Below are 26,885 nucleotides of genomic sequence, written 5' to 3'. Positions count from 1 at the left end.
TTAGTGTTCTGACAACTTTGAAAGTAGCTACAATGTAATTTCCCAAGTTGGTAGCTAAAATAATGGAACATCTGGATGCCATTGAAATGTATGACAATCAAAAAGAGAACAGAAAAGCAGTGAGAACAATGTTTTTACCCTTTGCTTATAATTCTTTGTGGTTCTGAACTCTTACTCCAAATCTCAGTTGTGGTAGTCAAGGGCAGTTCCCTTTTCAAAACTCACCTATCACCCAAGATCAGGAGTCCATCTCTGGGCCTACTTGTCACTTCCAGCAGCTGCACTTTCCACTGGCTTGCCTCCTTAATCTGCTATGTCAGCCCTTGTGCCTGAACACCCTTGTGAAGTGGAAAGCAGTGTGAGAAGCGATATGTAAATTGGTCCGAGTGCTGATTTCAACCTTGTGTGCTTGGGCTGGCCTTTGGAAATCTCCAGATAAGCAGGAGCCATGCACTCTATCCTTCTGGGGGCAAGTAACCCTGTGGATGACCTCATGAAATTGAACTGTAAGAGATCCAGATACATTTATCTTACCAAGTGGCAATCTCATAGATGGAGCTTCCCCCTACAGTTTCTAAACTGTTCTTTTTGTTTGTTAGGTGTCTACAGTTTCATACATATGTCTTTAGGAATACCTGGACACAGCACTAATAGCTTAAAGCTCCTCCCATATTAAAAAAAAGTAATTGTAAATTTAAGTTGAGATTCACCTTTTCTTTCTTCTGCTTGAATACAAGAAAGTAGATGAAAAGAGTATAGTTTTTGATTCAATTCAGCAAACACTTTCTTAGACTCTAAGTATAAACTCTATACTAGGAAGAAAACAAAAATAATCTTAAGGACTTTATAATCTGTGGTCTCACAACAGACTCATGCATATGAATTTTATATTCCTTCATAGTTTCATTGCAAAAAAAGGATATTTCATAGAATATCATTATTTCTCTTGCCCTCCCTCACTAAAACCACATCTCAAGGTTGCCTGAAAGTGGAGTTTTGTTGAGGGCAAAAATGACTTATTCTTGGCATGCATGCTAGAGTCTTTCCAGAGTCTCTTTTACTGAATAGCTCTGAGTTGAAGCTGATGGGGAATGTGTGAAGGGAGCCCAGGGCTGCTCTTCTTTCTCTTGCATCTTCTGATGGGAGTTTGCTTTTAAACATAGGAAGGCATATGTGCCCTCTCAAAGACATGTCAAGCCTCAGTCACAGTTTGGTTTAGATCCTTTCCCTCTTTTTACAGTATAATTTTTTACTAGTAGAGAATGCAGACAGCTATGCCAAATATGAATGTCGCTTGCATGCCCACATTTGGCAAATGTTTACCCAGATCTTTCATTTGGGATTTAAATAGTCCATCATCTAGACTAGATGATTACTGGGGTACTATCTATCTCTGAAATTTTATGATTTTGTAGGAATCATTTGTACTTTTGAGAAAAGATGTTTATAATATCATTTTGTCTTCAATGAAAGAATGTCAAAAGGTAGAATATTAATCTACACTAGGGAAGAGGGAAGTTGTTCATATTTGTGGGTAAATTGCTTATATAGCTGATTACTTGTTTAGGTTATATGTTCAGGTATCTGATATAATTTCCCCAATGGCATGAGTTAATATTCATAAGTCTTTTTTCCAAGTGTTTTAGAGTTATTTATATAAAAATTTTCTGTGTATTTTGTCCTTTAATCAGTGAATTCTATAAGGTAGAGTAGTTTAACAGGTCAGAAGAGGAATGTTTTGCTCATACCTATGTGCAGACTGGTCAAGTACCTGAAATGATCAGCAAAATTACATAAGATGATACCAGGATCTTTGTATGAAATGACCCCCCAGGCATAAGGAAGGATAAGTAAATAGCCTCAAAGTGCACACTAAACCAATCCTACAGAATTATGAATAGAGAGGGAGGCTGGGCTGTAACCTGTAGTTCTCTAGAAAATGTGATGGATGGCCCCCTACTTGAGGATTATATGCAATGTATGTGCATATGTAAATACAAAAAAGTCCTAAAAGATTATATATCAAAATGTCAGATGTCATCATCATTAGTTGGGTAGATTGTAAGTATCAGTCCAAGTTTTCTCATTTGCTTATCTCCATATCATTTTCTCTCTGTCACTCTCCGCTTCTCCATTTTTCTACAAGGAACATTATTATATATGGTTCTGGTACGTTGAGTTGCATGTTTCTAATTATATACTATAATTAGGAATAATTGTACTTTAAAAAATCATAACGTAGGCACTGTGGAATTTCTTTTAGAAGAGTTTTAGAACAGATTCTCATTTTCTCCCTCTCACTAAGGTATGTACACACATGCTTTAAATCATGAGAAATTGAGTTCACTCTTCCTTACAGGTTGATGTCCTTGTGGTATGACAGGAACTTTAAAATGACATGCTCCTAGAAGCATTATTTTTGAAGATGGGTAAATGGTTTTGTGCATGTATCAAAGCACACATCATGCATCTGTCACGGCCTTGCACAGGGAGATTTGTAATTCTTCATCCAGAGGTAGAGCAAGCAGGCCCTGGCTACTGCTGATAGAGTCAGAGCAACATCTCCTGTTGTAAAAATGCTGAACAAAAGCTTGTCATGTTCTCTAGCCAGAACCAAACAAGAGAACCTCTAATTCCTGCATACCAAGAGTCTGTCTGTTGCTGTTACAGCTCTCTGTTGGCAGGCTATAATGTGGCTTTGATTTAATGCAGCCTTTCTGGATTCTCCTTCACTCAATTGGAAGAGGTTCTTACACCTTTGGATGGTAATCATGGAACGCATAAAGGTGAGGCTTTGCCAAACTCATTCTCAGTGAAAAGGCGCCTGCCCTACAGCATAAATACAAAAGCTCAGTCATTAGACAATTGAGGTGTTTAGAAGTTGCTTTCACAGCATTCAACTTAAAAACAAAACAAAGAGTGATGTCTCTCTCCACATGAAGAGAATTAGAATACATTCTAAGTTGGTCACAAGCCCTTTGCTCTGTGGATTCTGTGTAGACTGAAGTATTTTGCCTTCATGAAGTTTTGAAACAGGGCTACTACTAAGTACTAACACATTTCTTAAAAATGTAATATTTTTTTCTATTTTACTTGAAAATAGTGATCTAAAAGGAGATTTTATCTTAATTATGAAAGTATATACTAGCACAGGGTTAGTCTCACGTCTAATTTTGAGTTATCAGAATATTTAAAAGTGTATAATGGCAAGCTAGGAATTATAACAGGGTACTTCATGAAAAATCTAAGCTCTTCCTCTTAAATTATATATTTATGGCCTCCTGAGGATGATGGATTCTAGGGAGGTAAATGTGATTTAGGAACTGCTCTTAGACTCCAAACAGGGGGTAGGATGGGCCAACAGCCTTTTTGCAAACTGTAATGCAATGAAACCAGTTCCCATCCTTTGTCAGATGGCCCTCTGGGCATCCTGTGAACCCTCAGCTAGGTACCTCCTCTGCATGCTCAGCCTAATCTCTGTGGATCTCTGGGTAAAGGTGGATTATCTGGTTGTGAATTACCTGGAACCTAAAGTTCATATCAATTAGTAGTCATTGAGTGTCTGGCACTGTTCTAGGTGTTAGCAGTAATAAGAAGTGTACTCCTCAGCTCTGACCCTCCCTCTTATTGGTGACCTTCACCAAAGGTAGGACAGGAAAGAAAACATAAAAAATCTCCATGGAGCATATCCTGCAACTAGCTACCAGAGTGGAGAACAGCCTGAAGGAGGGGTGGCATTTGAAACTACTAATAGCTGTGATTTCTGAATTATGGTATCATTTGATAATACACACAAATTCCCATTCTTTATATATTAAACATACTTATTGCATTAATGAGTAAATACAATTTAAGGCTTTAAAGGAGTTAAGATTCTGGGGGAAAGCTCTGGGATTAGTAACAAGGATGGATAGGCTTAGAGATAGCTGACTGAAGGAAATTACTTGGCTCTCCCTTCCTAGTCTCAAGACTAATTTATTGAGATCCAGGATTCACGAGAATGCTACTGCTCTGCCATCTGAGCTTAAATGCCTTTGTTCCCATCTCAGATTCTGGCTTAGAAAAGCAAAAGGACCACAGATCCAACAGGAAAGCCCCCAAAATCTTCTTCAAAGCCATTCCAAAGCCATTCATTGGCCTATCTTAGGAGAATCAGTATTCAGAATTACCCAACCAGATGCCATGTATGTGAGAGGTAAACTGTGCTCTGAAGCTTTGGGTTCTTCTTCAGAAAAGGAAAGAGGGAATTGATATTTTGAGTATGTACCATGTTCCATGAACTTCTCTGGGAACATTCATAGATGCTATCTTATTTAAGTTCCTTAAGTATATTCAACAATTATGCCAAACTGTTAATACAATGCATAATATAATACAACACCTTAAGTACTAAGAATTCTGTCCTAAGAAGATTACTTCAGGAAACATAAGGTAGAAATTTAAGCTTCTAATCATAATTGCTAATACATACTGAACATTTAATTATGTGCATTGCACATGCAACATGCCAATTCTCATAAAATCCTATAAAGAAGGTATTATGATTGTCCCATTCTTACAAGTGAGAAAAGTGAAGTTTAGATTAAATAATTTGGTTTGAGTTCACAGGGTTAATGAGTGGATATGTCTGTCCATCTCCAAGTCTTGTGCTTTAAACGTCTTAATCTATACTTATAGTAAAAAGATTAGTTTATATAAACTTTGAAAGATCACTACAATTAGGATATTGTTTTATTTTTCAGAAAGTTTAATTGGATAATTATGTAAATACATAGAGTGCAACATCCAGAAAATATATAGCCATATTTATTGTTGGTTTCCCCAATTTTAGAGATGCTAATGGCATTTGCCTTGGCTGACATCTAGGGCTCCTCTGACTTAATTTTATTACAGCATTCTGCATTGTTATGCTGACAACCATCTCAACATTTCATTAAACCAGTCTTGCCACAAAATAGATGAGGTTGGTAGCCTCTGATTTGCCACAAAAACAAGTCACTTGAAAGGTCCTGAAACAACAACTCCTTTGAGCAAAACTCTATGCTATAAACTGGAAGCAAGCCAAAGTAGAATATCCTGATAATTAATAGAGTTGGCTCTCATGTTCTAAACCCTCATGCATATGAGAGGGTATACACACATATGTGCGCGCGCTAACACACACACACACACACACACACACACACACACATATATATGCATTTATTTTCCTACAGACTTGAAGTGCTAAACTGGGTCATATATATCTAGTGTTAAACATGGGCATCAGTGGTTTCTGAAAACCCCAAATGAAATTAATCAGGACAGATCATCATGGCTCGGAGAGTGTGCTATACAAAATAAACTAGAAAAGCAACACAAAGGAAAGAGATGGAAAAGGAGCAGCAGAAGCAAAGGTAGAGGGCCAATTTACCATCATTGCCCTATGGGGGGGATGCCAGGCTGGGTTCCCTGGATATGTGATTGGCAGGTGGGAGTTCTTGTGAATTGTTCAGACTCATCAGGGAAATGTGAACCTCTTCTCTGAGAAGGAAAAGCCATTTGTATAAGACCTTTGAGGTAAGAGGTCTCCCCTCCTACTCACCCCAAGAACCTAACGAATACTTGGGGATGTTACAGCGGTTTGCCCTGGAAGACTTAAAGGAAGCAACAACATAGCATCACATTCAGAAACCATTCACAAGTGAAAACAAAGCAGAGCCTCAGCTCCCCACAGCCTGTGTGCACAGCTCAACAAGCTGTGACCTGCCTGGAGCAATTATTTGCTTGCACAGCACGGGTGAGCAGAGCAGCCAAAGCCGGCTCATTTCCATTTCCAGGCTGAGCCACTAGATAGAAGGACCTCCCCAGGTCCAAGTGAACAGGTCTCATAACGTTGCTCCACTTATCAGTGTTCAGATTTAAGGGGAAACAAAACAAATGAAACCTTTCACAAATACATAAATTAGAGGTGGTTATACATGGAATCAAAGATTTATTCCAGATAGTTCTCCTAGCATATATAAGTGTTTGGCTATAGATTATTCAGTTGGAGGTTAACCAGGGACACACATAAACAAATTTAAAAAGTGAGGAACTACTGCCAGTGGGAAATAGAGCAGACAAGATGCCCGAGACTATGTAACACAAAGACCCACGGCCACCCCTCCCTTTCTCAGTCAGAGAGAGCTGGCATCTGAAGAGGGGTCATACAGCTGAGATCCAACAAATTCCTACACACCACCATTTCCAACTCTAACAGGCCTCTTAGGACAGGGTCATGGACTCATTTCTTATTTTCTCTCTCTTTCTCTCTCTCTTTTTTTTTTTTTTCAAAAGGGCACATTAAAAAAAAATGTGGTGTGAAGAGAAGACAAGAAACTAATTTCATTCTCCAAAATGTGTGAATTACTTCATTGTGAGAGGACTACAAATTATGAGACAGATAAGGAAATACACCTTCCTTTCTATCAAATGCTGTAGAACATGAGCTGACTTCTTAGCTTGTAGTGCTAAAATATGAAATTCGAAGCATTTAATTTAGGGGTATTTGGCATGTAGATGTGATTTCATTTTTGTTTTCATTTTCTTAAGTAAAACTTTCTGAAAATATTGGGCCTGTCTACTTCCATACCTACCACTGGCTAAGTCCTACTACCCTTCTCTCTCTACCCTCACCTGCAAATGGGCTCTCCTCAGAATTACCTGCCATGTTCTGTGGGCATCTTGCAATCTAAGTTATTTAACATGCTTACTCTAAGTATTACTATTTGCCTTTAAAAGCTTGTGTGTGTCAGATGTAGAATTTACTATTTGTACCATCATCACCACCACCATTATCACCCTATCACCATCACCATCATCATCATCACCACCATCAATAATACTCTTTGTTTACCTGGACTTGGAGTGTCCAAGGCCACCCCTGATTGGCTTCCTGATAGCTTTTGGGGGTATTAGACTAAGAATCTCATAGTTTATAGAAATCTAGATCTGGGGAAGAGTTTGTTCTTGGGTAAGAAAAACTTATTTGGGGAAAGGGTCAGGACTTTTAGGAAAGTGGGATGGAAATATTCACTGAAAGTGTGGAGGAAGGAGGCCCCCCAAGAAGACAGGGGTTTTAGGGTAGAAAAGTAGCTAGATGCCACCATGTGCCATTAGAGGGCCTTCTGTGGGAATTTTAACTGGGAGAATATGTCTTTCTTGACCTATGTAGTATGGAAACCACCATATTTAAATGAAACTGTTTTCCTCCTACCTTGAAATTATAGTTTGGTAGGACAGGATAGTAAATGAAGTCTCTCTGCTATATTAGTTTGCTAGGGACACCATAATAAGTACATAAGACTGAACGGCCTAAATTATAGAAATTTATTTTCTCATAATCCTGGAGACTAGAAGTCTGAGATCAAGGGTTTTTTTAAGACTTCTTTATGAGATCTCTTTCCTTGCCTTGTAGAGGACTTTCTTTTTCTTCTGTACATGTCTATGTCCAAATTTCCTCTTCTAATAAGGATCAGTCATATTGAATTAGGGCCTACCCTAACAACCTCATTTTAACTTAATAACTTCTTCAGAGACCCCATCTCTAAATAAAATCATTTTCTGAGGTATTGGGGTTTTGGACTTCAACACATGCATTTTGGGGGAGACACAGTTCAGCTCCTAAGAACTGCTCTGTAGTCACTCCTTGCTGGAGTACAAGCTGCCACCTGCAATGTGGATATACCACCTCCTCAGATGGACTTTGTCCTGCAGTTCAGGGCAGTACCCTGCAGAGAACAAGCCCTGTCTAGAGCTGGGCTCACAGTGAATGGCAGAAGAGTAGCAAGGAGTGGTGTATAGACAACCAAAGGGCAAAAGAGAAAACCTCCTTTCTTCAGATAAGTAGACATTAATGCTTGAGGGTGCACTGCCCTGACACCTGAGCCAATCAGTTATTACAGAAGGGCCATGGGAACCAAGGAATCAATTAGCCACATTTCAATGTGCTGATGGACATTTAGAGTCATATCTGTCCTAATAAGACAAGGAGACCTTTATCAGACACTGCTAGGAAGTGCTTGTGACCTTGGCTCTTGCTGTGCACTTTTTAAAGTCTGTGTATAGGTCCATATAATGGGGGGAAAGAAGTTTTTTTTTTTTTTTTGGGGGGGGTACTTGGGATTGTACTCAGGGGCACTCGACCACTGAGCCAGATCCCCAGCCCTATTTTATATTTTATTTAGTGACAGGATCTCACTGAGTTGCTTAGCCCCTTGCTATTGCTGAGGCTGGCTTTGAACTCATGATCCTCCTGTCTCAGCCTCCCAAGCCACTGGGATTACAGGCATGTGCTACCATGCCTGGCAGCAGTTTTTACATGAATGAAAATCAGCCCTTTGATCCAAGACAAAGACTAAGAAAAGTGCCTCCTCCATCTAACCCACAGAGTCGGGTACTCTAAGAGACTTACAGTGAAGTCAAAGAAAAAACAGTCAGCATGAAAACACACTGACTCACTAAGAGAACTTTGGTGACGGGCCTAATACCAGGCCAAGAAGAGGAATTTGATAAAGCATTTAAGAAAGAAAGAAAAAATAGACAGTAGATTAATCTTTACTGAAGTTGATACGATAAGAATGTGAACAACTGAAGCCCTGAGAAGGGGAGGTTGTGGAAAGAGAATGACTGGAGAGGATGGGAAGGGGTGGGCAGCTGCATCACAAGGGATTTGCTGGGCATCAAGCTGCATGGCCCTTTCCAGGAGCTTGGGAACAGTGAAGTTGGGACAAACTCGTCTTCTGAGACTGATGCCTGATAATTCTGCTGTTTTCATGCACTGACATACCATTTTTTCTTTTAGGACCTATTGACACCTATAGAATGTTTTAGGGTGGCTAAAAAAGGAGCCCGGTGAGAGAAACGTCCATTTCTTTTGGACTTAAATGGTCAAAATACGGACTGCTTAATGGAAGAAGAGGACCTGCAGCTGTTCTTTGTCAGTAGAAATCATCATTTCAAAAGGAGATGCTAACCAAGGTAGGATGTGCACTCACTGAAGAAATCAGTTTGCATCCTAAGGCAAGAGGAAATGTTATAAAAACTTACTGAAGAGCAATACTTTTCCCTCTGAAAATCAAACTATGAAAAGGGATGAGAATTTCAGACAGGAAGAAAAAAAATAGTCTCGTGAGTTGTATCTTGCACAGGATGATGGATGAGTGTTTTAGAAGGACAGACACTAAATAATATGCATTCCTATGGATCTAATGTATTCCCCTGTAATATGCTTTGATATTTATACCACCTTCACTATAAAATCTCAGCACATTTTCTGGGCTACTTCAAGTTATACGTACATACTCAGCATAATTTCTCATCTGCTGTCTTTATACTGGTTACTGGGGCTTGTCATTTTTTTTTTTTTTGATTTGCAAATAAAATACTTGTTCTCTTCTCTTTGGGAGACTTTTATCAGAACCATCCAGCCCTGAACAGAGAAGCATTTCAAGATCAAAAGGGAAGCAAAATAACACTCTTTCAGCAAGCGAGATAAAGATTCACACATAATTAAGCCAGGACTATAGGACTATTTAAGTGGATATATCTTTTAAGAATAATCAAATTGCTATACGCTATTCAAACTACCAGAGTCACAGAAAAAGAAAGGGAGCTGACAATGTATGTTTTGAAGACAAGGGAAAAAGGATGGTGTGGGGGAAAGGGAGAGGGACAAAAATTGTGGTGGCTTGAATGTGTGCCAGCCCTTTATGTAGTTTATATGCTAGGTAGGTGTTATCATTCCCATTTTGCAGATAAGGAAAAAGAGGAATTTACTCTAGCTTAGCAAACTCATGAAGATGGAAGCAGGTGGAGAGTTCCTTCTGTCTCTAAACTCACGTTGTTTCCCACATGCTAATCCTGCCCTCTCTATGATCTCATTTAGGGGGAAATAATTCTTTTCACTCACATATTAACTGAGTGGCCCCTGTTCCCAGGAGCTGAGCTAACTACTCTGAACACAGAGGCCAGTCGGACGATCTGTGCTGACCGCGGTCCCCACCACTCATGGAACTGCACAAACAGATGCATCTTTTCAGCTCTGGGTTCATCTATTCTCTATCCCAAGCCTAATGCAGGAATTGTTATTCACTTTACACACGAGGGAAAGGGAGCTCAGAGAGACTCAGTAGCCCATCGAAGCTCAATGAAGAGTAACAAAACATAATCTCAGGCAGGCTGGAATTTAGTGTCCAAGCAGTCCCTGAGTTCACTACCATGATAAACTAAGGTTTATCCACAGGGAGCTTAAAAAAGTCCTAGGTGAGAAAACAATCTACAAGTGATTATAAGAAAGAGGATATTCATTCCCTATTTCACAGCTGCCTTCTCTGATAATGAAGCAATCAGGAATAAAGTCAAAACTACCAATCTAAAACGTTAATTCACTATTTATTTTATGCATTTTTTATCAACTTTCTGTATCTACATGCTGGAATTAGCCTTCAATCTCCTCTACAATTATAACGAACTGTCAAGAGATGAACGGGACATGGATTATATGAGCTAAAAACCTCTGTATTTTTGCACTTTTTTGTAATAAAAAAAGAGATTAGTGTACTATTTTCACATAACATAGTTCCAAACCAGAAGAGTTTACGCTTAGAATTCACTAAAGAAATGTAAGCTGTACTTGTGAATTTGCCTACAGTTCTTTGCTGCTCTTGTTGCTTTAGCAAGTCCTTTGAATTCTGATAATGGCAGCCTTCCTGTGATAGCTATAGATTTAAGGTGAATGCTTTACTGATTCACAAAACCTTGTGGCCCACACAAAGCTAAGAAGCTTCAGTCAATGTACAGAGTGCCAGCAGGGAATTAAAGTGCCTTCTATCAGGGGGACAGCAAACTACAAACAAGTCATTAATGTCCTCCTGGTTACCTAGTCAGAGTATACCTGCCAAGTCAACTTCTAAGTAGGTCCTTTCAAGAAGAGTCAATTTTGTTTTATTGGAAAGGAAAAGTACAAAATAGAGCCAGGAGGTGAATATGAGTTTAAGAGGAGCATAAGGTTATCTTGGCAATTAAAGGCTCTCCAGGAGGTTAATTACCCACACCCAGTCTTCACAACTCACAAAATGTACTTTCAGTTACAAAATTTTGTGTCTAACAAAAGACTCTGTCCCACACTCTGAATAATATTCTTTTACTCTTTTTTTTTTTTTTTTTTTTTAGCAGAACTAAGTTAAAGCAATATTCCTTCCATGATCCTTTCAGAACAAAGAACAGGAGGGTGTTCAAATTCTCACAGCAATGTTATAGAGAACAAAATCAGCGTGGCCAAGAAATGTACATTTTAGAGTGACTGCAACAGAATGTACAAGTAAGAGAAAGAAGGTAGTGGAGAAGGAGGAGGAGGAAGAGGCTGAGATTCAGCTAGTTTTTGAAAATCTTAAAAGGAGATTTACTAAATGTGACAGCATTTTGTTGGGGGATCCTGGGAGCTGGCAGGGGAATGGAGGACCAACTTGAGGAAAATTGGTAAGATTCAGACGCTCTATAATATATACGATTTCACTTTGAAAATTTTTAAAAATCTACTTTGCTGCTTTACGAGGAATCATGATGGGATCTGTATTAGACAATTCCCTAATTGACCCACTGCCCTCACCCTCCTCTAAACCACGATCGTCCATCATCTCATCTGGACCTCTCTAAAAGTTTCCCAGGCTCCCATCTATCCCCAAGGCCCCTGATCCAGCCCAACTCTGCCGTTACAACACAGATTAGACCCTGCCACCCATTTACTGGCTCTCCATTGCACTAAGGAAAAAATTCAGAATCCTCACTGCAGCCCTCTGCTTTACCAACTTGCTTTCCCGTCACCTATAATCCTCTACCTCTGCTCCACTTTGCACTTTTCACCACACTGGCCTTGGTTCTGTTTCTTGAACAGAATCTAGGCATCATGTCACCAAATGTCACCTCCTTGGGCTTTCCTCATCAATCTATTGAGTTTTGCATACCACCCCCATCTGCTTTCAGGCAGTATCATGGAACCTATTTTAGTGGCCTCATGGAGCTTCTATCTAATTATACCATTTACTCATGTATCATGTGCCTTCCCACCCTCCTGTTCCCTCTGTGTCCCCAGCACATAAGGAAGTCATGGTATACATGCTGAGTTCAGTGGTTAGTACCTGGGCTCCTTCTGTATTTCTGGTGTGTGGGAAAACCATCCTTCTTGAGGTATGGAAATGAAGTTCAATCTTTAGGAGGGTGCAACTATCATGTCACCATATAATAATGATTAAGACCACAATGATTATTTAACTATGCTTTCCTGAGCATGTACTTAGTGCCAGATACTGAACTGGATGTTTTACATATATTTTAATTGCCCAACACTGCTATGAGGTCAATTGCTATGCTACCCTACCTCCCTAAACAGATTATAACCATAACAGTAAAATTATGTTCTAGATCCCAAACTGGGTTTTCCATATCTGCAAATAGTACCAAACTGTTACTCAGCATCTATGTAAGTGTGTTGAGGATATGAAAGCACTAAGGATTCTTTTGGGAAGTAAATTAAATGCCTGGAAAACATCCTTGCCTCTTTTCCTTGTAGCTTTATCCTATAATGGTCACACTCTGCACCATATACCCCTCATGACACCACCTAGTGAGGACAAGGCAAGTGATCTCAGCAGATTCCCCAGCTAATGAGATGCCCTCCCTTCCTCCTGCTGGGAGGTAATGGGTTCAACTATCTAAGAACATTGTCTCTCCAGGAGTCCTGGACTCTCTTCTAAAAAGGAAAGAAGCACATAAATAAAACATAAGGTGTTATTACTCTGGCAAATGTACTGTAATTCTGGACCAGGTAGGTACTGTAACCCATTAATAGGATTTTGAAAAAAAAATATTATAATTATTTTTGGCAGCCTGGAATCTTCCATCTTTATGAGATGATAGTAATGTTTTAAAAGGATTATCATAGGGCTGCATGATAATAATCACCCTTTCCTATGTGTAATACCTTGTAAGTTTCAAAAAATATTTTGATACAGAATATAAGGTTTGATTCTAATAGTGATCCTTTGAGGTATATGGATTAGCAATTATTTGCCACATTTCACAATAGGGGAAACTCAGATCCCAGGTAATTAAATAGCACTGGCCACAGCTTTGAGTTAATCATGTCAGGGCAGCTTAAAAACCCACGTGCCCAGACTCCTAGTTCAGTATTGTTTTCTTGGGATTCTGGGGATTGAACCCAAGGGTAGTCTATCACTAAACTGCAACCCCAGCTTTTTTTTTCTTCTCTTTAAGAATTTTATTTTAATACAGGGTCTCCAAATTGCCAAGTCTGGACTCAAACTTGCTATCCTCCTGCCTCAGACTCCCACATCATGTATTATAGGCCTGTGCCATGACTCCCAGATCCAGTGTTCTTTAACTAGATCATTACTGCTGATATGACTTAAAGGAAGATGCTAGAAGAGATCCTATTGTAAGATTTGAGGAGGGTGTATGCATGCACACACATAAGTATGGTGGATGAATTCGGGTAAGTGGGTCTGAGAAATAGAAAGATCATTTTAGAAGCATGGACACATCATAGACCCTTATCAAAACCCTAGGTTCTGAGTATTGTCATCCCTTCATATCACACAGTCACACTCAGATAAAAGTGCCATACAAACTATGCAGACTTCAACTTTTTCAAAGATACTCAATACGTATAGGAGGAATGTTCCATAACGCTCTTTCATGTCTATTTTCTCATCCCTTGCCTTATAGTGGTTTTTTTTTTTCTCTACCAGAAATAATGCTCTTAGAGTTTCTATTGCTGCTGTTCCTGTCTTAATGAATTATAGGAGGACATTTTATGGTTTCAGAAACAGTCACCTTGAGCCATGAATCAACCAGCAGCCTTCTCTTTCTCAACCATCTCCCCAGGAAAAGAAATGAGGGGAGAGAAGTGCACTTCACTTGAACCTCAGCACTGCTGCTCTTTCTCTTTTCATGGGGCAGTGGGCCCACTGGACGCTGCTCTGGAACTTTCTTTTCTGATTATTGACAAAGAGGCCTGAAGTTAAGGCAGAAATATCCATGCAGCTGCCTGTTTTTAGCGGAGGTAAAGGCCTCTTTATCACTCTTGCTTGGCTCACAAGAGCAGACGAATGGGAATGCACCAGAACGCTCTAAATTCTGAAGCACTCAGCCCAAGAGAGGCAAATTCATTTTGCAACCGACTTTTCCATTGTATTAAAGTTCCCATTTGTGATGAAGGCTCAGGGAGTTTAGCAAAAATTTTAACAAGAGCCATTTCCTCTGTGCACTTACCTCCAGAAAATGCTCTGCCTGCTGCTCTCGATCCAATTTCCTTGAAGTTGTGGTAATCAGACCTGTGTAGAAATGAGAATATTTGACTTTTAAATACCTGGGGCAAGTAGATTACCGACTGTGGGAAACAACTCCATTTAAAGGAAAAGCAAAAGTGACAGTGGACAATAAACTCTCTAGTTCCCCCCATGACAATCAGAATAGGCTCACAAATCATTGGTAAAGCAAAGTTGATGAAGAAAATATGAAAAATTGATCTGGTTTTGCTTACCATAACCAGGTGTTGTTATCTTTGGGGACCTGAGAAGTCACTAAAGAACCATTGTTGTTCTGATAATGAGGCATTTCAAAGATTCATTTACATATGACTGAAATTCTACTGTTGGAGCCTCATTAAAGATTTTAAAGTTCTTGAATAACTAATAGGTTGTTGACACTGATTACATTTGGGCTATGTAATAGCACTTTCTTACTTAATTTTTATATATTCATATAATGTTTTGTTATATTTTTAAAAAAGGTTATTTCTATAATAACTACTTGTACACATAAAGCATTGCAAATTTAATAACTCACAAACCAAAGATCACATATATAATTTTATCATTCTTTTACTTGTTTAAATCTTGACACAAAATAATTCCACAGGGAAAAGTTCTCCCTATCTTTTCTTCCAACACCATTTCTCATAAATGAATCACCCTTTGAGTATAAAGACAAAGAAAATGGAATGGGATGACTGAAATCTTCAAGGCCTCCCAGCCTATTGCACCAATTTGTCTTTTGCAGGTTTTATTATTCTTATTGTCAAGTGGCAATTAGAAGGTCAAATTTATTTTCCGTTTCTCAATTCCACCATGTCCCTGAAGTGAATGTGAGTTGGGTTGTTTTCATGGTACATTCTGATTGACAAGGAAAGAACAGGAAATCATGAAGAACGAAATCCCAATGCTGGCAAGGCACATGGAATGGGGGAAAGGTGTTTCTTGACCTGAAGCTTCTGTGTCATACACAGTGGTGGATGGGAGAACATGCAAAGAAGAGGCACAGGAGATTAAATAGTTTCCCATGGGCTTCAAAACAATATCTTACTCAGGGTAGCAAGGCTGTTGACAAGCTGGCCCACTAGATATTTTGTTAATTATCATTTCCTTGTTTTAGTTCTGTGCTATATTTTCTCTTATGTCCATTGACAGGACAGTGACAAAGAAAATTCATGAGTGAATACTTAATTTAGAAGTGTTAACTTTAATTCTCAATAAACAAATTCCATGTGTGTGTGTGTGTGTGTGTGTGAGAGAGAGAGAGAGAGAGAGAGAGAGAGAGAGAGAGAGAGAGAGAGAGAGAGAGAAAAGCTGGCCTAATTCCCTCTATCTCTGCACCCCATGGGGAGAAAACCTGTTTCCATCGCAGAGATCTTCCTTTTCATGAATTCCTTCTGGATGTGGCCCACCCCACAATACCCTTAGGTTTTTCCTTTTCTTTCTTTCTTATAAATTGGAAATGTGTGTATGTGTGTGTGTATGTTTGTGTGTGTGTATACACACACACACACACACACACACACACACATATATATATATATATATATGTATGCCTGTGTATGCATAAATATGTTAAGTCCAATGTGATGTTATGATTTGTGAATACTATGTGAAATAATTAAATCAAGTGAATTTACATATCCAACATCCAAAATACTTATTTTTATGGGAAGAGAACATTGGAAGTTAACTCAACAATTTTTGAAATGTACAATCAATATTATTAGCTCTATTCACCAGGCTGTGCAACACCTCCAGATTCTCCAAATTCAGCTCAGGTGTTAGCCTTCACTGACCCTCATTTCTAGGATTGGGTGCCCATCTGATTTGCCCCCACATAACCGGTACACTTCTCCATCATTGTTCTTTGATCTATCCAAAAATCTTTTGCTCACATGTCTGTAATTTCCTACCAGACGGGCCCTTCATGGGCAAGGCCTTTCTTTTGAGTCTGAAGCTCTGGAGTGGGGTGGGAAGCACCTAGCTCCCTGCCTATAAAAAAGGAAAGGAATTCAATAATGCTTAGCTACCAATATTTGCCATGGAAGAGACTGTTATATTCTAATCTTCAATTTTGCTACAGACTTAGAATGTATTTGTTTAGGACAGTATTGTTTTGTGTGTGGAAAGTGCATTTGTGGATGGGGAAGGTTATGTGACATTGCATGGACTTAAAACCATTTACAGAGTTCCTCTGTGTGAATGGAGAGTACTAGGTACTCTTGGGTATAAGTAAAAGTTATTGTCAGAGGTTATGGAATTAAGAGTGTCAGTAAGAGTTTCAAGTGAGAAGGTCAGTACCTTCCCTTCTCCAGATGCCCATTAGAATCTTCTGGGAAAATCTGAAAACACAGATTTGTTCTCTATTTCATCTCTCATTTAGTATACCAAATTCCCTTGAGATGATGCCTGAGATGATCCTCTGATTCTAAAAGAAAGGTGCTGCCTAATTCTACTATCCTTTGTTGAATTTCACTGTGACTTTATTGACATGATTTTTTTTTCTGCCTGACTAGCTATATCCAAGAATGAAATACGCTCAGCTGCTTTAGTACCTGGATCGGACAATTGGGCTTGATGTGTGTGCATGTGGTGCTACAGGGGGAGGGCAAAGGGGAGATGTGTGAGTGATTTGGAGGACGGGGTGATACAGGAGGAATAAAGGAAGCACAGCTCTCGGATTCATATTGATTAAAGGTCTGTCTGCTTGCACTGGTAGGTGTCTAACACAGGATCTTCATTTTCAGGCTACGCTCTCCGACAAGGTCATATGTCATGGATAATCTTTTCAAGTGGGGGGTAGCTGTCTTCTAATAAGGCAGGGGAGGCTTTCTTCCAGCCTCACTGCCTCCTCAGGGGGGCATCCTCTGTTAGAGGTCACAATGGGTATGAGACATGCTTATTATGTAGAGGTTGCAAATGGGTGAAAGGGCTATGGGCCTCCACCCTGCTGCTCATCTGTGGCTTTTTCAGGCACAAAGGAGTAGCCACCTCTTTGCCCCCTGTTTCCCTGAGGACTCTCATGTCATCACTGCTCCTCCTCACTCGGAGTCCTAAGGCCAACACTGCACAATGAAACAGTCAGCTTCCTCTCCTGATGACTCTGAGGGCAATTCTTTAGAAAATTCACATATTTTCACAATATTTCATATATTTCCATGGGCATGTCTGTACCAGAATGTGTTTACATAAAATTTATTAGCTAACAGAGAAAGAGATGGGCTTCCTGAAAAACCCCAAATGTCACACAATAGAGAATCTGGAACTATGGGGAGCCAGGCAGATCCCATTCCTAGAGCAAAAAGCACAGGAAAGCATCTGTAGGCTTCAGCTCTCTGGGCTTCCATCTTCTTTATTTTCACAGAGATAAGTAAAAGGCAAGAAAAAACATCTAAGTCAAAGGTAGGAATCATCAGGAAGACAAATACAGTCAGGCAGGGGAGAGGGACTACCTGATAATGGGTGTGAGGTTTCTTTTTGGGGTGATGAGAATCTTCTAAACAAGATCATGGTGATACTATGGTTATAATTTCACAGTTCTGTACACATTCTGAAAGTATTGAATCATATTCTTCAAGTGGGTGAATGTTATTTTACATAAGTTCTTTATCAATAAAGAACTTACATAAAATAACATGTTAAGTTCTTTTTTTAAAATTTTTATTGTTGGTTGTTCAAAACATTACATAGTTCTTGACATATCATATTTCACATTTTGATTCAAGTGGGTTATGAACTCCCATTTTTACCCCGTATACAGATTGCAGAATCACATCAGTTACACATCCACTGATTTACATATTGCCTATACTAGTGTCTGTTGTATTCTGCTGCCTTTCCTATCCTCTACTATCCCCCCTTCCCTCCCCTCCCCTCCCCTCTTCTCTCTCTACCCCATCTACTGTAATTCATTTCTCCCCCTTGTTTTTTTTCCCTTTCCCCTCACTTCTTCTTGTATGTAATTTTGTATAACCCTGAGGGTCTCCTTCCATTTTCATGCAATTTCCCTTCTCTCTCCCTTTCCCTCCCACCTCTCATCCCTGTTTAATGTTAATCTTCTTCTCATGCTCTTCCTCCCTACTCTGTTCTTAGTTACTCTCCTTATATCAAAGAAGACATTTGGCATTTGTTTTTTAAGGATTGGCTAGCTTCACTTAGCATAATCTGCTCTAATGCCATCCATTTCCCTGCAAATTCTATGATTTTGTCATTTTTTAATGCAGAGTAATACTCCATTGTGTATAAATGCCACATTTTTTTTTATCCATTCGTCTATTGAAGGGCATCTAGGTTGGTTCCACAGTCTTGCTATTGTGAATTGTGCTGCTATGAACATCGATGTAGCAGTGTCCCTGTAGCATGCTCTTTTTAGGTCTTTAGGGAATAGACCGAGAAGGGGGATAGCTGGTTCAAATGGTGGTTCCATTCCCAGCTTTCCAAGAAATCTCCATACTGCTTTCCAAATTGGCTGCACCAATTTGCAGTCCCACCAGCAACGTACAAGTGTACCCTTTTCCCCACATCCTCCCCAGCACTTGTTGTTGTTTGACTTCATAATGGCTGCCAATCTTACTGGAGTGAGATGGTATCTTAGGGTGGTTTTGATTTGCATTTCTCTGACTGCTAGAGATGGTGAGCATTTTTTCATGTACTTGGTGATTGATTGTATGTCCTCCTCTGAGAAGTGTCTGTTCAGGTTTTTGGCCCATTTGTTGATTGGGTTATTTGTTTAATTATTGTTTAATTTTTTGAGTTCTTTGTATACTCTGGATATTAGGGCTCTATCTGAAGTGTGAGGAGTAAAGATTTGTTCCCAGGATGTAGGCTCCCTATTTACCTCTCTTATTGTTTCTTTTGCTGAGAAAAAACTTTTTAGTTTGAGTAAGTCCCATTTGTTGATTCTAGTTATTAACTCTTGTGCTATAGGTGTCCTATTGAGGAATTTGGAGCCCGACCCCACATTATGTAGATAGTAGCCAACTTTTTCTTCTATCAGACGCTGTGTCTCTGATTTGATATCAAGCTCCTTGATCCATTTTTCAGTTAACTTTTGTGCATGGTGAGAGAAAGGGATTCAGTTTCATTTTGTTGCATATGGATTTCCAGTTTTCCCAGCACCATTTGTTGAAGATGCTATCCTTCCTCCATTGCATGCTTTTAGCCCCTTTATCAAATATAAGATAGTTGTAATTTTGTGGATTGGTTTCTGTGTCCTCTATTCTGTACCATTGGTCCACCGCCTGTTTTGGTACCAGTACCATGCTGTTTTTGTTACTATTGCTCTGTAGTATAGTTTGAAGTCAGGTATTGCTATACCACCTGATTCACACTTCCTGCTTAGAGTTGTTTTTGCTATTCTGGGTCTTTTATTTTTCCATATGAATTTCATGATTGCTTTCTCTATTTCTACAAGAAATGCCATTGGGATTTTGATTGGCATTGCATTAAACCTATAGAGAACTTTTGGTAATATCGCCATTTTGATGATGTTGGTTCTGCCTATCCATGAACAGGGTATATTTTTCCATCTTCTAAGATCTTCTTCTATTCCTCTCTTTAGGGTTCTGTAGTTTTCATTGTATAAGTCTTTCACCTCTTTTGTTAGGTTGATTCCCAAGTATTTTATTTTTTTTTGAGGATATTGTGAATGGAGTGGTTGTCCTCATTTCCATTTCAGAGGATTTGTCACTGATATACAGGAATGCCTTTGATTTATGCGTGTTGATTTTATATCCTGCCACTTTGCTGAATTCATTTATTAGCTCTAATAGTTTCTTTGTAGACCCTTTTGGGTCTGCTAGGTATAGGATCATGTCTTCTGCAAATAGTGATAATTTAAGTTCTTCTTTTCCTATTTTTATGCCTTTAATTTCTTTCATCTGTCTAATTGCTCTGGCCAGTGTTTCCAGAACTATGTTGAACAGAAGTGGTGAGAGAGGGCATCCCTGTCTTGTTCCAGATTTTAGAGGGAATGCCTTCAATTTTTCTCCGTTTAGAATGATGCTAGCCTGAGGCTTAGCATAGATAGCTTTTACAATATTGAGGTATGTTCCTGTTATCCCTAGTTTTTCTAGAGTTTTGAACATGAAGGGATGCTATACTTTGTCGAATGCTTTTTCTGCATCTATCAAGATGATCATATGGTTCTTATCTTTAAGTCTATTGATGTGGTGAATAACATTTATTGTTTTCCGTATATTGAACCAGCCTTGCATCCCAGGGATGAATCCTACTTGATCATGGTGCACAATTTTTTTGATATGTTTTTTTGATATGTTTTTGTTGACCTGCATTGCTTGTGGTCCTTTCTTTCCTTGTCTTTTCATACTGCTCGCGTTTCTTTCTGCTTGGTGAAACTGTTGTGTTATTGAATTTTCCCCCTATATATTTATATTGCTCTTGTATAGTTGCAGTCTCCCTTGCAGGGGCGGGTGAAGGCTATGCTCCTCCTCCAATTGGGGCGATGTGTCTACCATGCAGACCGCCGGTGGGTCGCAGGTCTGCCCATGTTAAGTTCTTTATCAAAATCGGTTGGAAATCATAAACTCTGCCCATTTAGGTTTTAATAAGTCTTTTATATTTGCAAAAGACAGGCACTTGAATGAATCAGTAAATGAATAAATGTAGGAATGAATGGAATGAGTTAGGCATCAGGCATGAAGAGGGGGTTGGAATAAATAGAATAATTAGGATTGTTCATGGGAATCTGAAACACAGAAACAATGAACTTTTCTGGGTTAAAGCAACAACTGACAGTTATTCACAGCAAAAAATAAATATTGTTTTCATGTCAGGGCCAGCCATATCAAGAAGGGTCAAAAGCTTTCTTTCTTCTAAAGGTACATACTTCGCATGAGCTATGAAACCTTAGCAGCACTGCCATATAGTCATAAAGGAAAGAAGTTGAGTTGTTCCTCATTGTCCAGAATTAGTTAAAAATCACAAATGCCGCTTCTTCATTTTTAACAACTTTGTGGTAGCTGCATGCATTGGGGTCTTAGAATGGAGAAGAGAAAGAAACAGAACAATATCTCTCTTCAACCACCCGACTCATTGCTGTGGAAGGCAATCCCATTCTGTAATCTATTTAAGAGAGAGGCGAGCACATCACATATGTAACTGTAGATCCACTGGGCAGAGTAAATTGGGGACTGACACGATGAAATTGAATTTCAAAGATAAATCATAGGCAAGCTTTGAATGTGGTTTGGAGATATAAACAAACACATCATTTGATATAATTACTTATGCAAACCTCCAATTTAGAAGGGGAATTACACCAGTTCTAAGTGAATGATACTCAATAAGGGGGGAGGGAGGGGAGTACATGGTTGCAACCATGCAATTAACTTTAAAAATGGCTGCTTTTGATTTTTGTTGTTGTTGTTGTGGAGACAGAAGAAATTCTAACAATCTCTCTCTGAGAAAAAGCCTGAGTCAAAAATGTGACTGACTGCCTGTTCAAAAGAGAACTTCACATGTTCTAAGCAGTTATGGTCAGAGAAGTGATACTCCTAAGCATGACATAGTTTCCCTGATTTTTCTCCCTGTGGGTGTCCTGGGTTGCAGCTGTGTAATCTATTGCCATGACAGACACATTTTCCTTAAGTGCTACTTGAAGCAGTGCATGTCTTAGCTGTTTCAGCATAATTCTCTTAAGACTGGTGGAAGCTGGGCTTGGTATTAAAACAATACAACTGGATTTATCAACCAGTGAGCTACACTTTCTGAGTTCTCTGTGTTTTTCATATCATATTTCCTCTACTGACAATTTCTACATGGTCAGGTCTGTCTGGTAAACCTCTCACCATCCTTACAGAAAATTCAGGTGATGTCTTCTCAGTGAGGCCTTCTCAAGCTTCCTCCACTTATCAGGCTTCCTGCAGTTCATCTGTTGTCTGTTTCTCCCTCTCTACCACAGTTTCAGGAAGGCAGAGACTTTGGGAGTTCACCAGTTTAGTTCAAGGCCCGGGATCAGTGTCTTTCAAATTTGCTGAGTATATTAAAAATATTCTTACAGCTCCCCAAATTTTGCTCTAATTATTTGTTAAAGAATCAGTCTTGCCTAATAGGACAGAAGCAAAAGGATAGTGAATAGCTCTGATTCATCCTGTGTTCTGGGTGTTTAACAAGGAAACTGGCACATGATAGGTACCAAGCAAAACTTGTCTGAGTGAGGGTGATGTGGATGATCTTCTAGAACTATCAGAGTTGTTTCATAGAGAGGGTCATAAAAGTCCCAATATAAAGAAATTAAAGTTGTCTGAATGTTCTCTTCCAGTGTTTTAATAATTTTAATGTTTCTCCAATTCTTTGGAGTTCATTAGAGCTATTCCTAAGAGCCTCTTTTTAATTTTAATCTGCCAATTTAAGATTTGTAATTGTTAATCTTCTGAACAGCAGTATTATGGCCATTCCATGGTTCTCCAACATCCTGATTTCTACTTAATTTATTGAGAAATGTGGAAAATTACTACTGCATACTATAATGCAGTAGTATACAACCTTTAATGAGTTCTGACTGTGTGCCATGCCCTGTCCTAAAGAGTTTACACAAAGTCTTCTGAAATGTCACAATAATTCAGATACCAGATGCCCTAAGTGCACACATTATTCATTTATTTTTTATATAGACCTAATATATGTTTTCACTCCACTTTAATTTTCCTTCTAATTTTGACATTTCAGGGAAACAGAAATTATTTGGATTCCATTTATAGGGAGAAGTTAAGTTAAATAACTTGCCTAATGACTGCCAGAATTCAATCTAAAGGGCTCTAATGTTGAAGCTTCTTCTTTGTCTCTCTGCAGAAGATGTAGGGTGTTAGCAAAATCACCTTCCCATTATCACTCTGTCAGCACCTGGTTGAGATTACCAGCAACTGCATCTCCTCCTCATCTAGGGATATGCAAAGCCTCTCTCCAGGCAGTGAGAGGCAGGCAGCACCTTCCAGCTTCTCTTCAGCTTGGAATCAAAGGAGCTGGAGGACAGTGACTCAGTGAGGTGGGTGACTGAGGGAACACAGGGTGAAGAGTCTAAACACTTGAAAACATTCCAAGAAGATGATTCTTTTGTCCCTTTCCTGTTCTCTCACCTAATCCCGCTTTCTTCTAAATGTCTGAAGTCCAGCTGTGCAGAACCTGCAATCACTCCTTCAGGAAAAAAAAAAAAAAAACTGCTCACTTTTTCACAGAATTAAGCATCCATATTCATATTTCTCAGAAAAGGGAAAGTGGAAAATGTCAGTTAACTGTAAGTGTGAGCTTTTATGTAGGGAACAACAACAAACCAACCAACCACACGTTGATTATTTCTATATTTATTATCAATTCCACACAATTCTGACTTCCAAACCTCTGTTTTCACCTCTCTTTTTGACCTGAATAAAATGTTCCTTACAGTATTTTCAGATGGATATAAAGGCTACACATTGAATTTGGAGAGAAATGAAATGGACATAGAGCAATGTATATTTCAAGATTATAGGAAGAATTAAAATTGGAATGAAGACATGCATTTGGTCTGTATAAAGATAAAAAAAAAACCAAGTAATAAGTATTATTGGAATCTCTATATAATATTTATTTGAAAAGAAAGGAACAAGCAAAAAGAAAAATGTGTACAAGAGAGTCCATATCAGTTATGGGGGTGGTGGTAAAAGAAAGATTCTAGAAATTGGCCCATGAGATATATTCCTTAAGTAAGGGCTGTTTCTTCAGGTGTAAAGATTTGGATTTGCTCAATTGAGCACATACTGCAACTATTAAAATTTCTTAGGGAATTTGATAGGGAAAATCACTGATGGAATTACTTAAGCCTGCAACTTAGACTTTTCTTCATAAATAATAACCTACAATATGCTAATTGAAGTTTTAAAATTGTACAAGTGAGGGTGTATTGCAAACCAAAGTATGAAGAAGATACCGTGGGTCAAACATGGTTCATCGCTGTTGGTTTTTGTAACAGATAAGTTTCATTTTCTTTCCTTACAAGCCAATGGATGGCATTTCCCAAATGTGCTTTAGCAGCAGGGAAATCTCAGGCAGCAAGCACTCTTCTGCCAGAAACACTTTTCCCTTTGGACTGAGGATTCTGTAGCCACTAAGGTAGAAAAGAGAAACAGCCAGCTTGTGAAGGAAGAGTGTTGATGCTGGCATACACCCTGCACCTTGCCTTCTGGCCTAGTTGACAGATGGAGTTGCCCACAACCCAGAGGGAGAGTGCTGAGGCTTAGGCAAGCCCTGCTCCCTCGAAGAAGGACTCATGACAGACTAGATGGGTGAGGGGCATCTGGGTCAAGGCAATTTATCATCAGAGTGAAGAATAAGGTAGGGCCAAAACAGGAGGGAGTGGAGAAGATGGTGTTTTGGTGAGGAATACTTCCAAAGGCCTCTCCTCTGTGTAATTCTCTCCTGTACCTGATGGCCCTGCCACACATCCATATATGCATAATATACATGTGCTCACATGCACACATATCTACTGTTAGGACCAGTTTTGCCAGAATGCCTGGAGACTTCCCAGTCCCATCTGTTCCTCCCTCAATTCCTCTCCTCATCACCAATCCCTCCCAATCACACACAGCCCTCGGGCTCTACTTTCTGATTCAGTCTAGATGAGGAAGCATTTATGCACCTGAAGAAGTCTCTAGGCTATTTAACTAAACCTTAAATGCCATATTGGTTTCTTCAGAGAAATTTAGCTGCAGATGGCAGACCAATATTAAAGATGTCATATAAAATGATGCCATCTTTAGGTGTCATTAACATACTACTGGTGTGTGTTCTCAGATGTGCAATATGGCATACATCTACCCTCTTCTCTTTCTGCCAAGATTTTTTTTTTTGCACAATTCCAAATATTGGATGATCAAAATAAAGAAGCAGAAATGGCTGGCAATCTAAATTCTACCATATAGATGGGTCCTAGAGATATCTATTCTGGGAAGCATTGTGATGCACCGTTAACAGTGTACTAACCAGTACTTGGGCTCTGGCACCAGACTTGGCTTCCCATGCCTGGCTTACTGCAGGCAGCTGCATGTCCGTGGGCAAGTTACTTAGCTTCTCTAAATTTCTGCTTCCTCATTTGTAAAATAAAGTTTATTAAATTAAGAAATCAATTTAAAATGCTTAGTTCTGTTCCTGGCTCATATAAATGCCCCAATAATATTATTGTTATTATCAGTCTTCAGCATAGTGCCAGGAATACTACATGTGTTCAGTGGCTTAACCTTGCTTCCTTCCTATCCTGAGACTTCCCTGAAATGTCTCTAAACATTTTGGACAAAAAAAAAAAAAAAAAATATATATATATATATATATATATATATATATATATATATATATATATATATATATATATTTAGAGAGAGAGAGAGAGAGAGAAAGAGAGAGGAGAGAGAGTCTACTCCTTATCCATCATCTGACAGAGAAGGAAAATGAGGCTCACTGCTTAAATAATAAACTCAAAGACTTATTGATAAAAAAACTTTCATTCATGTGTTGTTAAATGTTAAATTTCATTGGGAGTATGGTATATGTCCTTGCTACTCAGAAGGTGAATGGAGCAGCATTGTGAGTTTTATTGGGGGAGCTGGTTAGACTTGCAGGGCTTCAGATTTCTCACAGACCTAGGTGATTGGTTTGCATATTAAATGTTCAGAGGCCTGGCTCTAGAACATTGTTGATTTTCAAATTTGGTTGCACAAATGAATCACTTGAGGGGTTTTTAAAGAACATACTGATGTTAGTGTCCTGTACCCAGAGATTCTGAATTATTCAGTATGGATTGAGACCAAGGCATAGTAATTGTTAAAAATTGGCTAGGCAATTCTAATATTCAGTCAAGGGTAAGAGTCACTGCACATACAGTGACCATTGTCTGGTTGGTGGTTTATCAAAATTAATTTTTTGCCTTATCTAAATCATCTATTTTTCCCACCATGAGCAATGTTCAACTTCATGATACAAAAGAAATGAAAGTCCAATAAATGGAGACAGCTGGAGTATGGTCTCCTGCATATTCTTAACTGAATTCCACGAAGTTTTGTTCTGAATCTCCAGTAAATGTCTACATTAGGTTACAGCCATGTTTGTTTTAACTATAGATCTGACACATGCTTCCTGTCTTTCCTTACTTCTTTGGCTTATCTCAACTACAGTTTCAAGGCTTCATTTGGGCACTCTCTTTTACTGCCTGTAGCATTCACCCCATCTTGCTCCATCTGGCCCCAAGATCCTCGTAGCAGAGGAAAGACACCACATCCCTGGTGGTGATGCGTCCTCTTCCCCACAAAAGCATACAGGCACATTGGGAAGAGCAAAGAGGCCCCATATTTGTTCTCTTGGAAGTAACCATCCAGTGAGAGAACTGCAGCTCAAGGCATGGTCTAATATATACCCTGACAACTCTGAGTGTTCCTGAGAAAGAACCAATGACACAGAATTGTGCTTTGGAGCCAGGTGCAGTAGCACACCCCTGTAATCCCAATGGCTCCCAAGGCTGAGGGAGGAGGATTGTAAATTGAA

The 26,885-nt window shown here is 39.1% G+C and overlaps 1 protein-coding gene across 9 annotated transcripts in view; it reads right to left on the bottom strand.

Annotated features, from left to right (window-relative positions):
• The window catches only part of Fat3 (FAT atypical cadherin 3), a 624,627-nt gene that overhangs the window by 163,317 nt on the left and 434,425 nt on the right, over nt 1-26,885 (bottom strand). For all 9 annotated transcript variants that reach the window (XM_058584984.1, XM_058584983.1, XM_058584987.1 and 6 more), the window contains one exon: nt 14,311-14,372. In XM_058584984.1, coding sequence (XP_058440967.1) covers nt 14,311-14,372 — 62 coding nt within the window. The remainder of the gene's footprint in view (nt 1-14,310; nt 14,373-26,885) is intronic.

The sequence above is a fragment of the Marmota monax genome, unplaced genomic scaffold (assembly GCF_021218885.2).
Source record: "Marmota monax isolate L192 unplaced genomic scaffold, Marmota_monax_Labrador192_F-V1.1 WCK01_AAM20220418_F8-fsc00104, whole genome shotgun sequence".
NCBI classification, from domain to species: Eukaryota; Metazoa; Chordata; class Mammalia; order Rodentia; family Sciuridae; genus Marmota; species Marmota monax.
The sequence above is the reverse complement of the archived record's forward strand: the minus strand, read 5'-3'. Positions and strand labels throughout refer to the sequence as shown.